Source organism: Caretta caretta, chromosome 1, assembly GCF_965140235.1.
Source record: "Caretta caretta isolate rCarCar2 chromosome 1, rCarCar1.hap1, whole genome shotgun sequence".
In the NCBI taxonomy this organism is placed as follows: Eukaryota; Metazoa; Chordata; order Testudines; family Cheloniidae; genus Caretta; species Caretta caretta.
Genome location: NC_134206.1, coordinates 192,840,645 through 192,858,410, shown reverse-complemented (window position 1 = coordinate 192,858,410; position 17,766 = coordinate 192,840,645). Strand labels below are relative to the sequence as shown.

General features: G+C 42.8%; 2 protein-coding genes across 2 annotated transcripts in view; both read left to right on the top strand.

The window, feature by feature from the left end:
• Nucleotides 1–11,460, top strand: part of LOC125645208 (suppressor of tumorigenicity 14 protein homolog) — a 28,393-nt gene extending 16,933 nt beyond the window's left edge. The window contains exons 14-18 of the mRNA XM_075124506.1: nucleotides 3,612–3,731; nucleotides 5,647–5,830; nucleotides 7,454–7,746; nucleotides 9,679–9,815; nucleotides 11,302–11,460. Coding sequence (XP_074980607.1) covers nucleotides 3,612–3,731; nucleotides 5,647–5,830; nucleotides 7,454–7,746; nucleotides 9,679–9,815; nucleotides 11,302–11,460 — 893 coding nt within the window. The remainder of the gene's footprint in view (nucleotides 1–3,611; nucleotides 3,732–5,646; nucleotides 5,831–7,453; nucleotides 7,747–9,678; nucleotides 9,816–11,301) is intronic.
• The window catches only part of C1H3orf52 (chromosome 1 C3orf52 homolog), a 78,824-nt gene that overhangs the window by 46,335 nt on the left and 14,723 nt on the right, over nucleotides 1–17,766 (top strand). Inside the window, exon 2 of the mRNA XM_048870452.2 lies at nucleotides 16,365–16,705. Within this exon, the coding sequence (XP_048726409.1) occupies nucleotides 16,580–16,705 (126 nt within the window). The 5' untranslated portion in view covers nucleotides 16,365–16,579. The remainder of the gene's footprint in view (nucleotides 1–16,364; nucleotides 16,706–17,766) is intronic.

Here is a 17,766-nt window from a genome sequence, read left to right as displayed (position 1 = left end):
GTTCAGTATCTGCTGGCAGGCATCCAGCATCATGAGTGGCCCTAGTTGGCTAGCGGACAGAGGTTGCACAGTCCCATATCTAATGACCCATCAGCTGCACCATGTGATGCTGGAGCACCCAGTCCAGGCCCCTTGCTGGAAGTCTGGATACAAACTCTGCATCCTGGACTGGCTCAGAGCTCTCGCCTGGGCGCAGCTACCACCAGCAATGCTCTGTAATCAGTGCACCACCACCAGGCACCCGCCCCCTTGTGGTACATCTCTGCTTTAAAGTGCTGCCAATGGGCATCTTCACGGATAGCCGGGTAATCTAAAACAGTGGTCTTCACCCAACTGTAGTCTCTGTCCGGTTCTGGGTCAAGGTTGCAGAAGGCCAGCTGTGCCTGTCCCATCCTGTAGGGAGCTAAAACTAAGTCCCAAAGTTCCAGAGACCATTGAGAGACCAGCACCACCCTCTCAACAGTGGTTCGGAATGCCTCAGGATTGTTGTTAGGACCCATCTTAGTTAACGTCACAGCTGACAGAGCTCCCTCTAGGGGATTGGGCGCTGCGGGGCCTCCCTGTGCAGGAGTTGTGGGGCAGGTCTTAACTGTTGCAGAAAGTCCCTTTGGAATTTGTGCTGCTGGACACAACCTCCTGCAACAACTGCTGCTGGGACATCCAATGCTGCAACGTTGGCTGCTGGAATTGCTGTTGCTAGTTGGCTTGCTGCTATTGCCATTCTGCTATCCATTTACACCAGTGCTCAGGGTCTATCACAGCTGAAGTCCCCTCTCAAAGGGCTGGTGTGGAACCTGTTTCTGTCTCAGGGTCTTGTATCAGGCGCAAGGCTTCATGCCTGCCTTCTCTCTCGGTTGTGGTCAGCCGACCCTCAGCCTGGGCTTGGTTTTAGTGTCATTGAGTCTCTTGCCCCTGGGTCCCCTATGGGAGCCCCACTGCTGGGGAATCTCACTCCTCCCACTGGGAGTTTAGCTTACTCCTGGGGTATTCTCAGCATCTAATTACAGTTCACTTACCCAGGTCCCTGGGTCCTGCCACAGGTAGTAGGCAGGAAGCAGCCTTCTAGGGCTCCTTGCCTGCATCACGCTCATATTGTCAGTCTGCCCCAACCAAAAGGGGGTAAAGGGAAGGCGGAAAGGCTAGCCAGAGCCATGGGCTGTGTTCCCCTTGATACTGGCAGTCCCTAGCAGTGTGAGCAAACTCCTCCTGCCCCCCATTCTGTGGTCACTTTACCCATTTTGAGCTCCCCTTCTCCAGGTGGAGCATGTCCTTCAGGCATGCCTAACTGGCACTAGCCTTTCTACCAGTGGGATAGGGGGTGTATTTTATCACAGGAGCCACCATAAAGAGATACAGATCATTAGAAGAGAGTCACTTGTTTCTGTTGTAAATTAAAGATCACAGACTCTCTGCAGGCAGGATGTTTATTTAGAGGGAAATGCTAGAGGCCTCAATTATGGTTGGGTAAATTTCTTTTTGTTTTTGTTTTTTTTACGTATCTGATTTGCAATCTCTGTATAAGACTATTAATCTGAAGTAAATTGTTAGTTTAAAACTGCCGTGTGAGAAACTAGCTATAAATTTTTTTTTTTAACTTACCAAAGTAAGCCCTAGTCTCAGAATCCAAGTGTGTCTCTGGTGTCCTTCAGTAATGTGGAGGAAGCTTTAGAATATAAAATGAGTACATTAACAGTATACCGTTTTGGCTTATAAGAATGTGTGAGAGTAACATCTTCGATGCAAGTAGTGCTTTCTGGAATGGGATTCCACAGTATAATCAAATGAAATCACATGTCTCCAGACAACTCACTGTTTCATTGATGTGAAACTTATTACTTTACCCTCTCTCTATCTCTCTCTCTATATATATATCCATCCAAGTTGCTAGACGTGCACAAAAATATGTGTATCCACTATTTGAAAAAGTTTCCCTAGAGAACTAGTAGAAATCCTATTTTTAATGCATTAAAATCTGGACTAGACAAAGCACTCAAGTATAGTACAGGGAACAATGCTATTCTGACTTAAGGCCAGAATGAGCAAGATGATGAAATCAGGTATTTTCCATCTCCAACTTCTGTGTTTTTTTTGTTTTTGTTTTTTGACTGGAAGAGCTGTGTAGTATGAAGGCAGATGGACAGTTAAATATCTAATGAATGACAGACAGTGGCTGATTTTGAAATATCTACTTTGTTCTCTTACTTGCCATAGGTTTTCTGTTAGTTTTTCCAGACAGTTGAATACCCACAATATGACATACTACCCTTTCCGTTGATACATAATATAAAAGGAATGTCTAGGAACTTGGCTCCATTCAGCAATGCAAAGCAGTACAGCGACAAGCTTTTTGGACAGTAAAACAGCAAGAGGCATTGACTACTTTAATTGTCATTACCACACAAATACAATACCTACAAAAATGCCACAATTTGGGGCATAGGAATGGATAAGAACTTGTAAACAAATGTCATTTAGTATACTGATCAATAAAGTTCAGGATCTTTATAAACACTAACAATCTGATGGTGTAGAAATAGCTCTACTTACATGTTATATTCCTTCCTCCTAATATCTGTTTTCCTGTAGATTGTGAATTGCTTGGGGCAGAGGCTGTACTCTCTTGTCTGTCTGCAAATAGCTCAGTATACTTGGGATGTTACCATAAAACAATAATAATAATAAATAAATGCATGATGCTGAGGTTTCTGGAAGGATTTTCAAGTAATAAATTGTAATAGATTTCTAAAAATGTACCTGGAAAAGGAGGTGGTATCATAAAAGGAAGTCATTTACTCAAATTTGAAACCCCCAAAGCCCCTTTTATGGTGATGAACTGCCACGTAATTGGACAACAGGCTGATCAGATGTTGGAAGTATTCGGAATGCTGAAAGTATTGGTGATGCAATAAAAGTAATAGAGTGCCTTAAAGCTACATAATTTAGAGGTAAAGCAGGGTGGCTGTGTTTTGGCAACGTAGGCCACTTCATTCTTGAATGACAGCAGCCACATGGGACTAATGCACTTTGCACTTTGACTTTTGCACATTAACTTCATATGGTGACTTAAATGTCTTGAGTGTCCCCATACAGACATGACCTTCAATGCCCTTGTCCAAATCATATTTATAAATAATGTGACAAAGCTTCCTCTCCGCCTCGGTGGGTCCCATGCTTCCGTTTAGCAGCGGGCTGGGGTATTCCTCTTTTCCCTCAGAATTTTCCCCCATGCCCCTGGGTTTACTGTCCACACTCTGTCAGAGCAGGGTTCCTCCCAGCCTTCCTGACTGGAGGGCTGCAGGGGGTGTGTGTGTGTGTGAAGGGGAGTCTCTCGGTCTCTGGTAGCCCCTCCAGACGTGGTGGCAACAGACCAGACACCTGGTTCAGTCTCTCCCCTATGGCAGGGTCTCTTTCCTCAGACCTCTGGGGCCCAGAAGGGCTGTCCGCCCTGTTGGGCAGGGATTCTCCTACCCTTCGCCTCTATACCTGTGTGGCTCCTCTCGTAATGCTTGTCAGCATCTGCACTGCACTGCACTGCCCAGCTCTCCAGTAGCTTGCCTTCCTCCGTCCGCTCCTATACTCCATTTTTTCACCTCAGTTATGTTTTCTTTCAGCCTATAAAAGTTGTTCCTCATATGCATATAAATGCCTGAATGGAAAATGCCCCACAAAACCAAACCCAGAATGTGATGGAATAAGAGACTGTGGAGATGGATCTGATGAAATGAACTGTGGTATGTGAAGTTTAATTCATTTGAAATACATTTTAAATGAAAGTTAATTCATGAGTGAATTATTGCAGCAAACTTAAATATATATTTATGTATTTGGCTCAAAAATTGGGTCAAATTTAGTATACATTTAAAAAGAAAAGATAGGATTTATAAAACCACATATGAATAAAAATAATTCCTTGATAATATTTGTATGAAAACATTTCCTTTACATGTTTCTTTGCTTTATCATCAACCCAAACACAATAATCTTGGGCCAATTGAGGACGCCCAGAAAGTGACAATTAGTTAAAATACTGCACTAAGTGAAACTGACGTGTCGAAGCCAAGTGAAGTTAAAAAAAAAAATTAAGAAGTCACATATGCGGTGAAAAGTAAATTTAATATTTAAACTTCGTTTTAAGTTAGATCTTACCTGTAATACCTGTAAGAATAGTGTGTTTAGTATTATCAAGAGCGTCCACTTTGTACCTTAGCTTGGATAGAACACTGGAGCAGGATCAGAAGACATGAATTCAATGAGACCTCAGGAGGTCATCTGGTCCAACCCCCTGCTCAAAGCAGGACCAATCCCAACTAAATCATCCCAGCCAGGGCTTTGTCAAGCCGGGCCTTAAAAACCTCTAAGGATTGAGATTCCACCACCTCTCCAGGTAACCCATTCTGGTGCTTCACCACCCTCCTAGTGAAATAGTTTTCCCTAATATCCAACCTAGATCTCCCCTGCTGCAACTTGAGACCATTGCTTCTTGTTCTGTCATCCGCCACCACCAAGAACAGCCGAGTTCCATCCCCTTTGGAACCCCACTTCAGGTAGTTGAAGGCTGATATCAAATCCCCCTCACTCTTCTCTTCGGCAGACTAAATAAGCCCAGTTCCCTCTGCCTCTCCTCGTAAGTCATGTGCTTCAGAACCTTAATAATTTTTGTTGCCCTCCGCTGGACTCTCTCCAATGCGTCCACATCCTTGCTGTAGTGGGGGGCCCAAAACTGGACGCAATACTCCAGATGTGGCCTCACCAGTGCCAAATAGAGGGGAATAATCACTTCCCTCAATCTGCTGGCAATGTTCCTACTAATGCAGCCCAATATGCCATTAGCCTTCTTAGTAAAAGGGCACACTGTATCAGTGCATGGGATTCTTCTGTCCTACGTGCAGGACTCTGCACTTGACCTTGTTGAACCTCATCAGATTTCTTTTGGCCCAATCTTCCAATTTGTCTAGTACCCTCTGTATCCTATCCCTACCCTCCAGCGTATCTACCTCTCCCCCCAGCTTAGTGTCACCCGTGAACTTGCTGAGGGTGCAATCCATCCCATCATCCAGATCATTAATGAAGATGTTGAACAAAACCGGCCCCAGGATTGACACCTAGGGCACTCTGCTTGATACCGGCTGCCAACTAGACATTGAGCCATTGATAGCTACACGTTGAGCCCGACAATTTAGCCAGCTTTCTATCCACCTTATAGTCCATTCATCCAATCCATACTTTTTTAACTTGCTGGCAAGAATACTGTGGGAGACCATATCAAAAGCTTTGCTAAAGTCGAGATATATCACGTCCACCACTTTCCCCATATCCACAGAGCCAGTTATTTCATCATAGAAGGCAATCAGATCGGTCAGGCATGATTTGCCCTTGGTGAATCCATGTTGACTGTTCCTGATCACCGTCCTCTCCTCCAAGTGCTTCAAAATGGATTCCTTGAGGACCTGTCCCTGCCTTGCAGTCACTTCATCTCATGTGTAACATGGGAATGATGATACTTAACATTCCTTTGTGAAGCATTTTGGGATCGGCAGCTAGAAGAACAAAGTATAAGAGGCAAGTATTAATAAACCTAAGTAAAATGACTCAGTGCCTTAAGTGTATTAAATTCTTAATCCTCCCATTCAAAACTTTCTTTATTAGCTTGTGGAAGAATCCTGTTAAAAAAATCTAGAATTGTTGGAGGTGAAGATGCAAGATCTGGAAAGTGGCCTTGGCAAGCAAGCTTGCAGATGGAAATGTATGGCCATATTTGTGGTGCATCTGTTGTTTCAAATAGGTGGCTGTTATCTGCTGCTCATTGTTTTCTGGACTCTGATTCTATAAGGTAAGTACAGGTTGTACAATCCAGAGTACACACAGTTTAGTTTAACAGTTTTAGTTTCATTAATTTATGTATCCATGATGCTGGCATAGTGGCTTTGAATGCATAGTTCTGTGCATATGGTCTAATTGGTATGTTTTGTAGACCCAGAGCACACTTCATCTAATAATCAAAAGTATAAAGTATCCAGAATAATTATTGTTAGTCTCTAAAGTAGTCCTTTTCTTTTTGCGAATACAGAAACACGGCTGCTACTCTGAAACCTATACCACCACTGTAACCAGAAAGTAAATCCTGCTTTTGAACCATGGAGTTAATTGTGAACACAGCTTAAAAAAATGTTTCCAAAATAATACTCCTAACCATTAAGATTAGAGCACCGCTAACAGTGGAAAAGTATGGAAACTGGCTGGTGTTAGGGGCTGGTGGTGTAGTGAAGACAGGCATGGTGATGCATAATATCCTGCAAAGTGTCATCAAGATTACTCATGTGTTGTATCCTTGAGGGATTTGGAAGGCTGGACTTCCTGAACTGTAGATGGATCCCAAGTACCCATTCTATGTTTAAAATGCCATCCTCCTATCAAGCTAATGAGTGAGTGGTAGCCCATCAGTGCAATGTTAGGAGCAAGCTGTAGTCCCTCCTGGTTTTAATTGGATGGCTAGGTGAAATACCTGAAGTCTAGGACTCAGAACTCCTGGGTTCTGTTCACAACAAGAGTCATAGTGAGGGATAAACATGGCAATATTCCATTCAGACTCCATCTGCATTATCTGAGCAGCTGGAAGTTCTGCCAAAATAAGTAGTGAAACAGTTGGCAATGTTGATGTTTAGGAACCTTGATTTTTCAGATTTGTACAATGTAATTACTGCAATTATGTTCAGAAAAAGGGTAGCTATACATCTAACTGGCCACTTGGAAGCACAATTACCCACTTTGCATAAAAAAAAAAATCAGACAAAATAGGCATAGATTATCAGCTGCAATTATGAATAACGTGCCTTTAAAGTATTATTAGGTTTCAGAGTCAACACTTCATTGAGATGAATATGAGCAATTGTTGCTTATGTGTTTGAGTTATTGTTCCTGTTGGTTTGCTGGCTGGTGCAGCAGTGACAATGGTGGTATTAGTTCTCAATCAGAAGGAACAGAAACTTTATTTCTTAAGAAAGCTTAAAGGATGGGGCTCACCATATAATTGGAACTGTAGCAATCATTACTGGCTCAATCTGACTGGGAATCCCAGCACTGCCACTAACTCGGTGAGACCCGCGTAAGTCACTTAACATATCTGTGCCTCAGTTCTCCACATTAGTCACATGGGGATAACTCGCCTATCCTGTAAAGTCCTTCAAGATCCTTAGATGAAAAGTGCAAAGTATTAGTCATATTACTCCCAGAAAGCATCCCTTTGGAAACCATGAACAAAAACGCAAACTAATATTCTACTTAAAATAAAAATGAGATGTATCAGTCCTACTGATTTCATATTGTGCCCCTTGGGCCCCCCTCTCCCCCCGACTTTGGTATTTCTCACAAAATATTGTGAATACCTCTTAAACAAACAACCTGGCATGATGATGTTTATCCGATGGGCATTTTATAAATATTGTCTGTTTTGCAGATACTCTGTGCCTTCTGGCTGGAAAGCGTATATGGGCATAAGGATCATTAACAAAAACAGCAATCATGTAGCTATGAGATCAATCAAAAGGATTATTGTCCATCCACGGTATGACCAATATATCTCAGACTATGACATTGCCCTGTTGGAAATGGAGACACCAGTATTCTTCAGTGAGCTGGTACAGCCCATTTGTTTACCCAGCAGTCCTAGAGTATTTTTTTATGGAACTGTCTGCTATGTAACTGGCTGGGGAGCCCTAAAAGAAAATAGTATGTTCATTTCCTGGATATGTTTCTTGCAAGTTTGACTCTAATTTTAAACTGTAAGAGTGATGTGATTATGCTAAAAACAAATATAATCACGGTTTACTTAGCACAGTGGTTTTCAAACTTTTTGTGTTGGTGACTCCTTTCACGCAGCAAGCCGCTGACTGTGAAGCCCCTTAGAAATTAAAAACGGGGGTGTGTCTAATTTAATGGCGGCGGGGCGGGGGGTCAGGGCCGTCAACCCCAAGGAGTTGACAGCTCACGACTGCCATGGAACCACCTTGCGACCCGCTGAGAACCCCTGACTTGGTTGGTCTTTTAAAAGCTAGAATATTCCTTCTTTGTCAAAGCAACTTCAGTGGTTTGGCTCAGGTGCAGCTGAACATCTGTGGAGTTTCTTAATGTGGGCATGTAGAAATAGTTTAGGTCAATTAGGAGTCCTACCATTAGGCACTGAAGACTGTCATAGGCCATTAGAAAGATAATTACCCTGGATTAGCACTTGTTTCTCACATGTACAACTCATTTAATTTCTGCAGTACTTCGAAAACAATTCTATAGATAGAGAAATAGGAAAAAAGTTGAGACTAGCACAAACTAGGAAGTAGTCTATATCTGATCCAGAATTAGAACTCAAGTGCTTCAAGCTCGCAGTTTTTTAAATTAATCTCTTAAATTGCATTATGATCTAAGACAGTGGTGGGCAACCTGCAGCCTGTCAGGGTACTCCGCTGATAGTCCGCAGGCACGGCCACCCGCAGCTCCCAGTGGCCACGGTTTGCTGTTCCTGGCTAATGGGAGCTGTGGGAAGTGGTGCGGGCCGCAGGGACATGCTGGTCACTGCTTCCCATAGCTCACATTGGCCGGGAATGGTGAACCGCAGCCACTGGGAGCTGTGGGCAGCTGTGCCTGCGGATGGTCAATGTAAACAAACTGTCTCACGGCCTGCCAGCAGATTACCCTGATGGGCCATAGGCTGCCCACCACTAATCTAAGGTTTTACATTGGACCCAAATTTATCTACCAGGGTATCTTTGGCTTTCTTAACATACCTTTCATCTAACATCTGAACCCAAGACTGATTATTTATACCTAAATATACTTTAAGTGAAGTTATAATATAAAAACAGCTATTATACAGTGTCCATTTTTCAATAAAAATTGAGATATATATAATTTCAACTTAATTTGAAACTGTGAAATTAAAATATTTGAACACCTTCCCCTCTGATAATTTCAGTTACCTCCCCCCCCCCCCAACCCTCTCCAAAGCCCTAAAAAGGTCCTAAAGACCAGGTTGCTAGTACAAATTGTGGCACAGATGAAAGATATTGATGGTGAAACAGTTGACGCTCACACCAGTCTGGTATTCTGCAGGGTGCCAAATATGGCCCATGATGCAATTTAGCAATCAGCTACTATCATTGGGAATTATAACTAATCAAAGCAGGTTTGTTTTTATCCACATCTTCCTTCCCGATTCCCTCTCTGCTAGGAGCAGCACTGGGTTGCCAAATACTAGGACCTGAATGGGGCTTTTGGGTACAATTTCAATACAAATAACACAGAAATATTAAAAAGCCCAAGTGAGGGCAAAGCATGTAACAAAACCAAAAACCTGTTAAATTTTGGAATGGGTGTTACATGTTGTACTGATAATTCCTGCAGATCTCCATGCCATCCCCTGCTTCAAGGTTTGGCTAATCATTATCAAAGGAAGAACTAAGGAAATGCAAGAAGGCAACAATGGCAGAGGGTTGTAAACTTTCCTGCCCTCCTTATATGAAAGCAGCATTAGTGACAGACATTCAAAAGCTGTGGGGAAGGGCAATTTAAACTACAGTACATAGTAATCCTTCGGCTCGGTAGATTCTAAACACATTCCTCCCTTCTGATGTATCTGCTTTTTCCTCAGAACTGTAAAACCGGCATATGTTACATTTTATATTGTTCTAGGTTACCTTGCCAAAACACTGCAAGAAGCTAAAGTGAAAATAATTAATCAAAGTATTTGCAACAAGCTATATGATGATCTGATTACATCTCGAATGCTGTGTGCTGGAAATCTTAATGGTGGCATTGATGCATGCCAGGTAAAAGTGAAAACTGTAGGAAAACTATCACTATGTATTTCCTTTGTATATCAGGATCGTTTGGCTTTAATGCAGTAATGGAGCACAGTGTTTTGGGAATGTGGTTAATTAGTAACATGACATAAGGATCTCAGAAGCAGGGAGGTAAGTTTGACAGGCAATACTTGCATCCTTTGAAACATGGGCGGCAGATGAACCCCAGGCTCGCGGAGGCTAGCCCCTGGCCCGGCCTGCTCCTTCTGCCCGAGTCCTGCCCCTCCTGCCAAAGCCCAGAGGCCACCCCCAGCCCTGGAGCACCAGGCAGGTGAGCGGGCGGTGTGCCCTGGAGCGCCGGGTGGGTGGGTGGCGCAGCCCCCTCCCCCAGCCCCAGAGCGCAGGCTGGTCCCCATTAACTGCAGCCCCAGTCTGGGGCGCTGGCCACTAGGAGAAGAGTCCCCTGCAGCACAGCACGGAGAAGCAGGAACGGGCCTGGGGATGGAGCATGGGTGGGGCCACGCAAGGCTATTTGGGGAGGCTCAGCCTTCCCCTGCCTTTGATATACGCTGCCCATGCTTTGAAACAAATGCTGCCTTTCAAAACAATAGGTAAGATCCAGTCTGTTGAGATTGTTTTGCCATAAGAGGGCTTCTATTGGTTTTGGCTGAACAGGGATATAGCGATCAAGGAGTTTGAGTTAGGGTTCTTTGTGGAATCTTAAGGATGAATTTCTTATTCTTGAACTCATGGGCTAGTCAAGGTGGAATTCCCTCTTTTCATCTCTTTCTACTGTCCCTGCACTGCCCTATGGCCAGCTGCTTGTTCAATGGGATGATTCGGAGAAGAGAGGTAAGTCACCATTCATCTTCTTCTCTTCTCCTTTGCATCCCCTTGTTGTTGCCATTGTGTTCCATTTGGGTTTGGCAGAATTAGATTTTCATTTTTTTAAATAATTTTGATGGGTTATATTGATGTTTGTTTTAAGCATTTTTTATTTTTATCAATTTTAAATGCTCAGACTTACGGACAATAATTGTGTAATGACAGTAGATCCTGAGATTCAAAAAGTTAAAACTTTCTAGTAGTTAAAAAACAAATTGTCAACATCACACATCAAAACACACAAAGTAAATATCCTTAAATCAAACTCTCTAATAAATTCTCAAGCAGCATTTTTCTTTCTTTGCCTAGCTGTAAATTTTAATTATTATTGTTGGAAATATCTTTTGTCAGTTTGTGGTGTATATGGTAAAACTAACATTTACCAGCCTTCACTAATAAAAATCTAATCCTCCCTAGCAGAGTTCTATTAATTTGCATTCTTTGGTCGTCTTGGTTGTAATGAAATGTCACAACGTGAATTGGATGCATGAACAAATGTACAGCCACTGTCCAGAAATAGAAAATATAATAATTTGGGGAGAGTATCTTTTGTCCATATGTTACCTAATCTTCGTATTACAGTGCAATGTGTTTTGTTCTAATGACTGAACTGTATCCTTTGCTTTAGGGTGATTCTGGAGGTCCATTGGCCTGCGTAGGAAAGGGAAATAGATGGTATCTTGCCGGCATTGTCAGCTGGGGTGAAGGATGTGCTCGGCGTAACCGCCCTGGTGTATATACAAAGGTGACAGAGCTTTATGACTGGATTCGTCAGTACACAAACTGATGTGCTTAGAAGAAAACAAAAGTCACTATTTTTACTGGAGTAATCCATGAAATATGTTTTTCTGATATCATAAGGAAACACTGTAGATGTTTGTGCTGAAGTTCATAAATATAAATATAAATATTTAAAAATTGTAATTAACTTCTCTGCACATTTCAGGAACAGTCTGAACTGAAAGTAATTGTTTCTCCATCTTCATTGTCCATTTCTGGTGATGAAGACAAACAGGGCTGAATGAAGTAAGAATGGAGTGGAACCTTGGGCCAAATTCTAACCAAACCTTATTGGATATTTGGATCATTCCTTTCCTCTCCCCTCCTCTCCAGCCCCAGCACATATAAATATATACATGTACTCTCTATATGCAATGTATTGGGGTTTCAGACAGGATCAAGGGCCCAATTCTCACATCTGGTCAAAGCACACAAACTGCAAGTCAGGGTGGTGTGCAAAGGTGGGTTAAAGCTCTCCTTTGCTCATGGTGCTGCTATGCAGGACTGCTGCCTCCTGTGCTGTGTTTAGAGGAGGTCTCAGACTGTTCTACCTTAATACGGTTTTTAATAGCTGGAAGAGGCCAAAAACATAGCTCAGGTTTGTTGTGATGTAGGGGCACCCCAAACTCTCTCCCGCTTTGGTAGCCACGCTCCCTTTCCTTGTTAAGTTAGCAGCAGGGAGGGTGTTTGGCATTCAAGACCAAAGATAACACTAAGCTCTATGCCAATGTTGGGGGGAGGGATAGCTCAGTGGTCTGAGCATTGGCCTGCTAAATCCTTGAGGGGGCCATTTAGGGATCTGGGTCAAAAATTGGGGATTGGTCCTGCTATGAGCAGGGGGTTGGACTAGGTGACCTCCTGAGGTCCCTTCCAACCCTGAGATTCTATGATTCTCATGATGCTCCCTGGGGTGGTTAAGACAAGCACACAGGGGCGCTGGAACAATTTGTGTAGTGGGGGTGCTGAGAGTTCTTGAACCAAACTGTAAACCCTGTATAGAATGGAAACCACTTCAAGCCAGGGGTTGTGGCAGCACCCTCAGGTATCCCTAGGCCAGCGCCTATGTAAACGTGATCAAATTCCATCAGTAGTGTAGCGTAAATCAGTCATATTAAACCTGAAGTTCTGGCCCTAAACTTGCAAGGACTTAAATACCATTATTGGTGTCTTTGGAGTGACGGTATTTTAGAACAGGTGAAAATGCTGTTAAAGGATTTAACATGCTATTAAAAGGAGCTCAGTTCAGTTAATCTAAAGGGAACTGCACCTATTAGATGGAGAGAGAATTCTTTTTCAGTCTGGTACAAACAAAACTTCACACACACAAGCTCCCTAGCTGCTATCAAATGTTAAACTATATAATCACAACACAGTCTCATAAGCTGATTATACTTTGTGAGAACAAACCTATTGCTAGCTACTTATGGTAATAGCCTTATTCAAATTAACTCTTTCGTGGGTGTCAGACTGCAATAAGAGGCTCATCTTGAATTATCTCCTATACAAAGAAAGCCAGGAGCTTGACCTTAGGATATTCCAAACTAAAACAATTGGAGTACATTTTAATAGGAATCTACACTTTTTTGGATGATTATCTTGTAGTCAAAACAGCTTGAGGTTCACCTGGATCTATAGCACTTGTTAGGCTGCAATTATTCTATCTGCTTAGGGCTGTAGTACACCCAGCCTCTAAGGTACTAGTAGTGTGTCAGGGATACTGCAACTGGCAGGTAAGGGATGAAGTGCTTCAGTTGCTAGGCCTTGTCATGCTAGCCCTGGTGTGTCCCAAGAACCCCCCAGACACTTGGAGAAAGGAAAGGGGCATTTTACTAGGGCTGGCAGGAGAGGGAAAGGTTGCAAACACCCTAGGTATAGTGGCTTAAACAGTTAGAGCTCAAAGTGAAACTATAGTGGTTCTTATTTGGGCCCACTAAACAGCTTGTCAGGCCTAGTGCCCAGGGTGCTTTCTCCAGTCCAGTTTTCTTTTAAAAGCTAATAAGACTGTGCAGAGTTCCAGGCCTGGATCAGTTAGTGGTGTGGCTCATTAGAACCCTTTATGCTGGCTCCCGGCCCAGCCTCTGCTGCATCCACACGTACCTGAACCTGGCTGCAATGTCCATCAGTCACTGTTCCATATGTGGTTTCCCAGCTCCTGCTGCAGCCTGCTCTGAACACAGTCACCTGGCAGTTTCCCTCTGACATCAGCTTCTCTGCTGCCCCACTTCCCCAAGTGCCAGCTTACTTTCTGGGTCAGGGTTTCTCATAGTTTCTGCCCCTTTTCCCTACTGGCCCACAGAAGGGGATGAGCCTGCCTGAATGTCCATCCCAGGGGGTTACAGATCAGTGGGGAGGGGGTTCCTTCTTAGCAGACTGATCACAAGTTTTTCTCCTTGCTTGGAATCAGTAGATAGATCCTGACTGAGACTTCCAAAGCTGTCTAGGGGATTTAAAGCACCTGTATCATTAAAATGAATGGAAGATATGTCTAACCCCGCTAGACAGCTTTAATTGTCTCCCCTTCTAGAACTTGTAGTTTTAGGTTTTCAGACCTGAGGTAACATGATGATGGCGGCAGTTGGCGACATGGCTGCCACTCCCTGCCATGCTCACAAACGCACAGCTTGCTTATGGTTTGATGAACGTGCCCCTCATAGTGTGGCCAGCTCTTGTGATTTGTTTTTTCTTTGTCATGAGTGATGGGATTTTGGCTGGGCTGGAGCTAGTCTCACAATGATGCAAGTAACTCAAGCCCTCTAGTGTATTTGAGCCCTCTGCTTGGTTATTTTTCCTCAAGAGGCGGGCAAATGGGGCAGGCAGCCAACCAGAGCTGCCACAGGAAGAGCGCTGTCTCCTCCTCCTCCCCTCTGCAGCAACTCAAAGCCCTCCTCATAAGAGGGGCATGGGGAGGAGGTAGCAGAAAGAGCCCAGCAGCTCAGGGCAACTCCACTGCTCTTCCCTCCTCCCCTCTGCAGCACCTGGCCTTGGGGGATGGAAAGGAGCAGCGGGGCTGGGGAAACTGAAGAACCCTGGATCTGTCCCTCCAGCCTGAAAGTGGGAAATAGGACCCCTTTGGAGCCCCCCCACACCTGGGAGACGGGGATGAAGAACCCCGGAGGAGAAGAGGGGAGGCCGGGTTGCTCTGATGTGGGATTTAGGGGCGGGGGCTACCAGGGACTGAAGTGATACCGGGATTGAGGGGACAGGAGTGATTCAGAGGCTAGGGGCAGAATGAATTGCTGGGCAGGGGGTTGGCTGGTGTGGGGATGAGCGCTCCTGCAGCAACAGCCAAAATCTACTTATCTAATAAATTTGGGAGAGTGGGCCCCGGTAATTGTGGCTCTCTCTCTTGGGGGTGGGGATGGGAGAGCATTCAAAAATCAAGACTGAAACCACTATGTAATCTTTTCTCTTTTATTTTTAACCCTCATACTTTGAGTCTAACTCATGATTTGTAATCTCTCTTGAGGTTGGCAATACTACCCTCACTTATTTTTAGCTCACTTTCGTAGTCTGACTCATTGTACAGTACATCGGGGAAGGCGTTCTGTAAATTACACTTAGGTACAGGAATGAATTTTATTGTTGTCTGCATGTTACATAATTCATGTATTTAAGATTCATTTTTTTAATATAATTCTCTCATTAAAATGTGTGTTACTTTCTCCAGGTTTTTTAATTGAATGTAAAAGCATTGTCTATTCTAAACTCAAAAGACATTAAAATTCTAAAAGTATTTTATTAATGTACAGGTTTTTCTTGAATCGTCATTCACTTCCTCCTTTTAAATAAAATGTGGAGACTAAGTATTTATTAGCTTTATTGCATTTCTGAAATAAAGTAATTCACCCTGAATTATTAGTATGCTTAGAATTGCAGTCGCAGCTTTTAAGCTGCAGATGAGTTAAAATCAACTGAAGTTTCCTGATTATTTAAATAAAGTTGAACTGAGACGCGCTTAACCTGCCAAGGTTTGAGTTTGTTTTATATTGATAAGACTCTGAATATCATCACCAGAGAATGATGTTGCATTCCTACAGTTTTAGATAAGACGTGAGCCTTGGCCACAAAGTTCAGATCCAGTTCTCAAAGTCCCTTACACTAGGAAGGTGGGGTCTCAAAACCTGGGTTTTAGTTCAGCCCATTACATATAAGTGTGTGTGTATGCGAGAGGTAAACCACGAAGTACGCATCTGGATGCATATTTCAGGAGTTAGTGTGCAGGTCTAACTTATTAGTTGTGAATGAACTAATGTTGGCCTTGACAGGTAAGTGAAATAGGAATGACATTTTCACAAAGCTTACACCAGGTTCATGATTGCAGATCTTAACATCTGAAAGTGTATTGCTGAGTTTTCCTACTTTTCTAGGAACTGCTGGCTTAAGAGCAAAAGGAGCTCATATCCATCAGGAATATTCTGAGACCTCTCCAGGAGCCTCTGGGTCAGGCGATCACTACATGAAACAAAGGCATGAACGCAGGTGCCAGAGTTTTAGGGTAGTTCAGAACTGAACTTGACAGTTCAGACCTACTTTGTCTACTGACCCATTTGGTTTCTTTTCTTTGGGAAAAGTGCTGTATAAATATAAGCTTGCTTTAGTTCCTTTGTATTGTAAAGGTATAGTGGTATTCAGAATGTGACAGGGGGCTGGCTTGCTTGCTTGCTTGCTTGCCCTGTCGGAAAACACAGTCTTCTCTTCCGAAACGAAGATAGATTGCTTCATCTGCTGACTTTGTTGTTTTAGCAAGCACCATGTTGCCTCAGGTTCACTTAGCTGCTTATGCTGGCTAAGGGCTGGTGTGGTAAGGTAACCAAACTGGAAAATCTAGTATGACACAACTTGAGAATGAACATTTGTGTTTCAAAAGTACAGGCAAATCAATACTTCCGCCTCATTCCATTTCTTTTTCAGAGGATACAGTCCCAGTCCACTCCTTGCTCCATGGAATTTCCCTTGTTTACCCAACTTACTGAGATCACTTGCTTGTAAATTATGCTGACCCTGGCTGCTGACATATCAGATCTTCTCCCTGAACAGACACCAACATTATTGCAGCATAAACAGGAAGGAAGTGTATCTTGTTGGTATTTGCCATAAAGTCAAAATTCCTCACAGAAGTGGAAGCGATGAATGGTTGTGTTCCTGAACATGAATGTCAGGCTATTGAATTACGGGGGGGGAGAGAACTTGAGGAGGAAAATGAGGCGGACCATAATAGACCTCTTAATCCTGAAGCATCTATCACAAATAAGGTAGGACTCACATTCATTCACTTTCTACTTATAAGCATGTTACCTAAACATTGTACAGTGATTGAAATAACTGAGGAGCATTCTGGTGGAATAAGTTGCTTTATTGTAAAATTTATTTTACATCTTTTTTGTTGTTGTTGACTTATAGTTAAATGTCAGAAATACTAAGGTTAAAAGCAGATTTCTTTTCCTCTGCTGTTAATGAAATCTGACTGAAACAGGATATTTAAAATCTAACTCATTTACCATTTTTAATGCTGTTTGTTCATTTCATTTTTTGGAGTGAAATGCTAATCACACTTGTAATTTTACAAGTTTCGCTTTCAGTTTGTCATGATATCAGTATTGCAATGGATGAATTGCAGTCACTAAAGGGAGATGTTAAAATGCAAATTTAAAAGCTTTTCATTTGGAAAAGAATTAAAATGCCAGGAAAACACTACTACTAATATTAGGATTTGTTTCCGTTTAAAAAAGTTTCTTCCTTTCCACAATCTAACCTTTGGGCCAAAACTATTTAGCACTTCTCCTTTAATATATAAGTAAGTGTGTAGTGTGATCAAAGGAAGCAACGGCAGATATAAATTCTGTATTCTAGATCATTAACATCACCAGCAGAGGGATATTGTCAGCTAGTGTAAACTTCTTTAACTTTGCTAAAACGAGAGTAGGATTGTTAATAACAATGCTTGTAACTTGTGAGTGCGAACGATTATTAATTTGTACGATGAGCATGTTACATGTACACATAGTAAGATGACTCCTGCCCCAAAGAGCTTAGTCAAATACATGAAAAGAAGTAGTATCACCATTCTGCAGATGGAGAATTCAGACGCAGTCACATTCAGTGGTTTGCCCAAGACCACAAAGGAAGTCTGTGGCAGAGCCAAAAATTTAATCCAGTTTCCTAAAACCCAGTCTAGGGATTTACCCACCAGACTCTTGTGGTTAGTTTTTGTTTAGAAGTGTGTGTCTGTCTGCACTGGCAAATCAGGCGTTGAGCTATCGACGAGATCTAAAGCGTGATTGAAAATGATCTTGAACACGGTTACTCCCGGTTT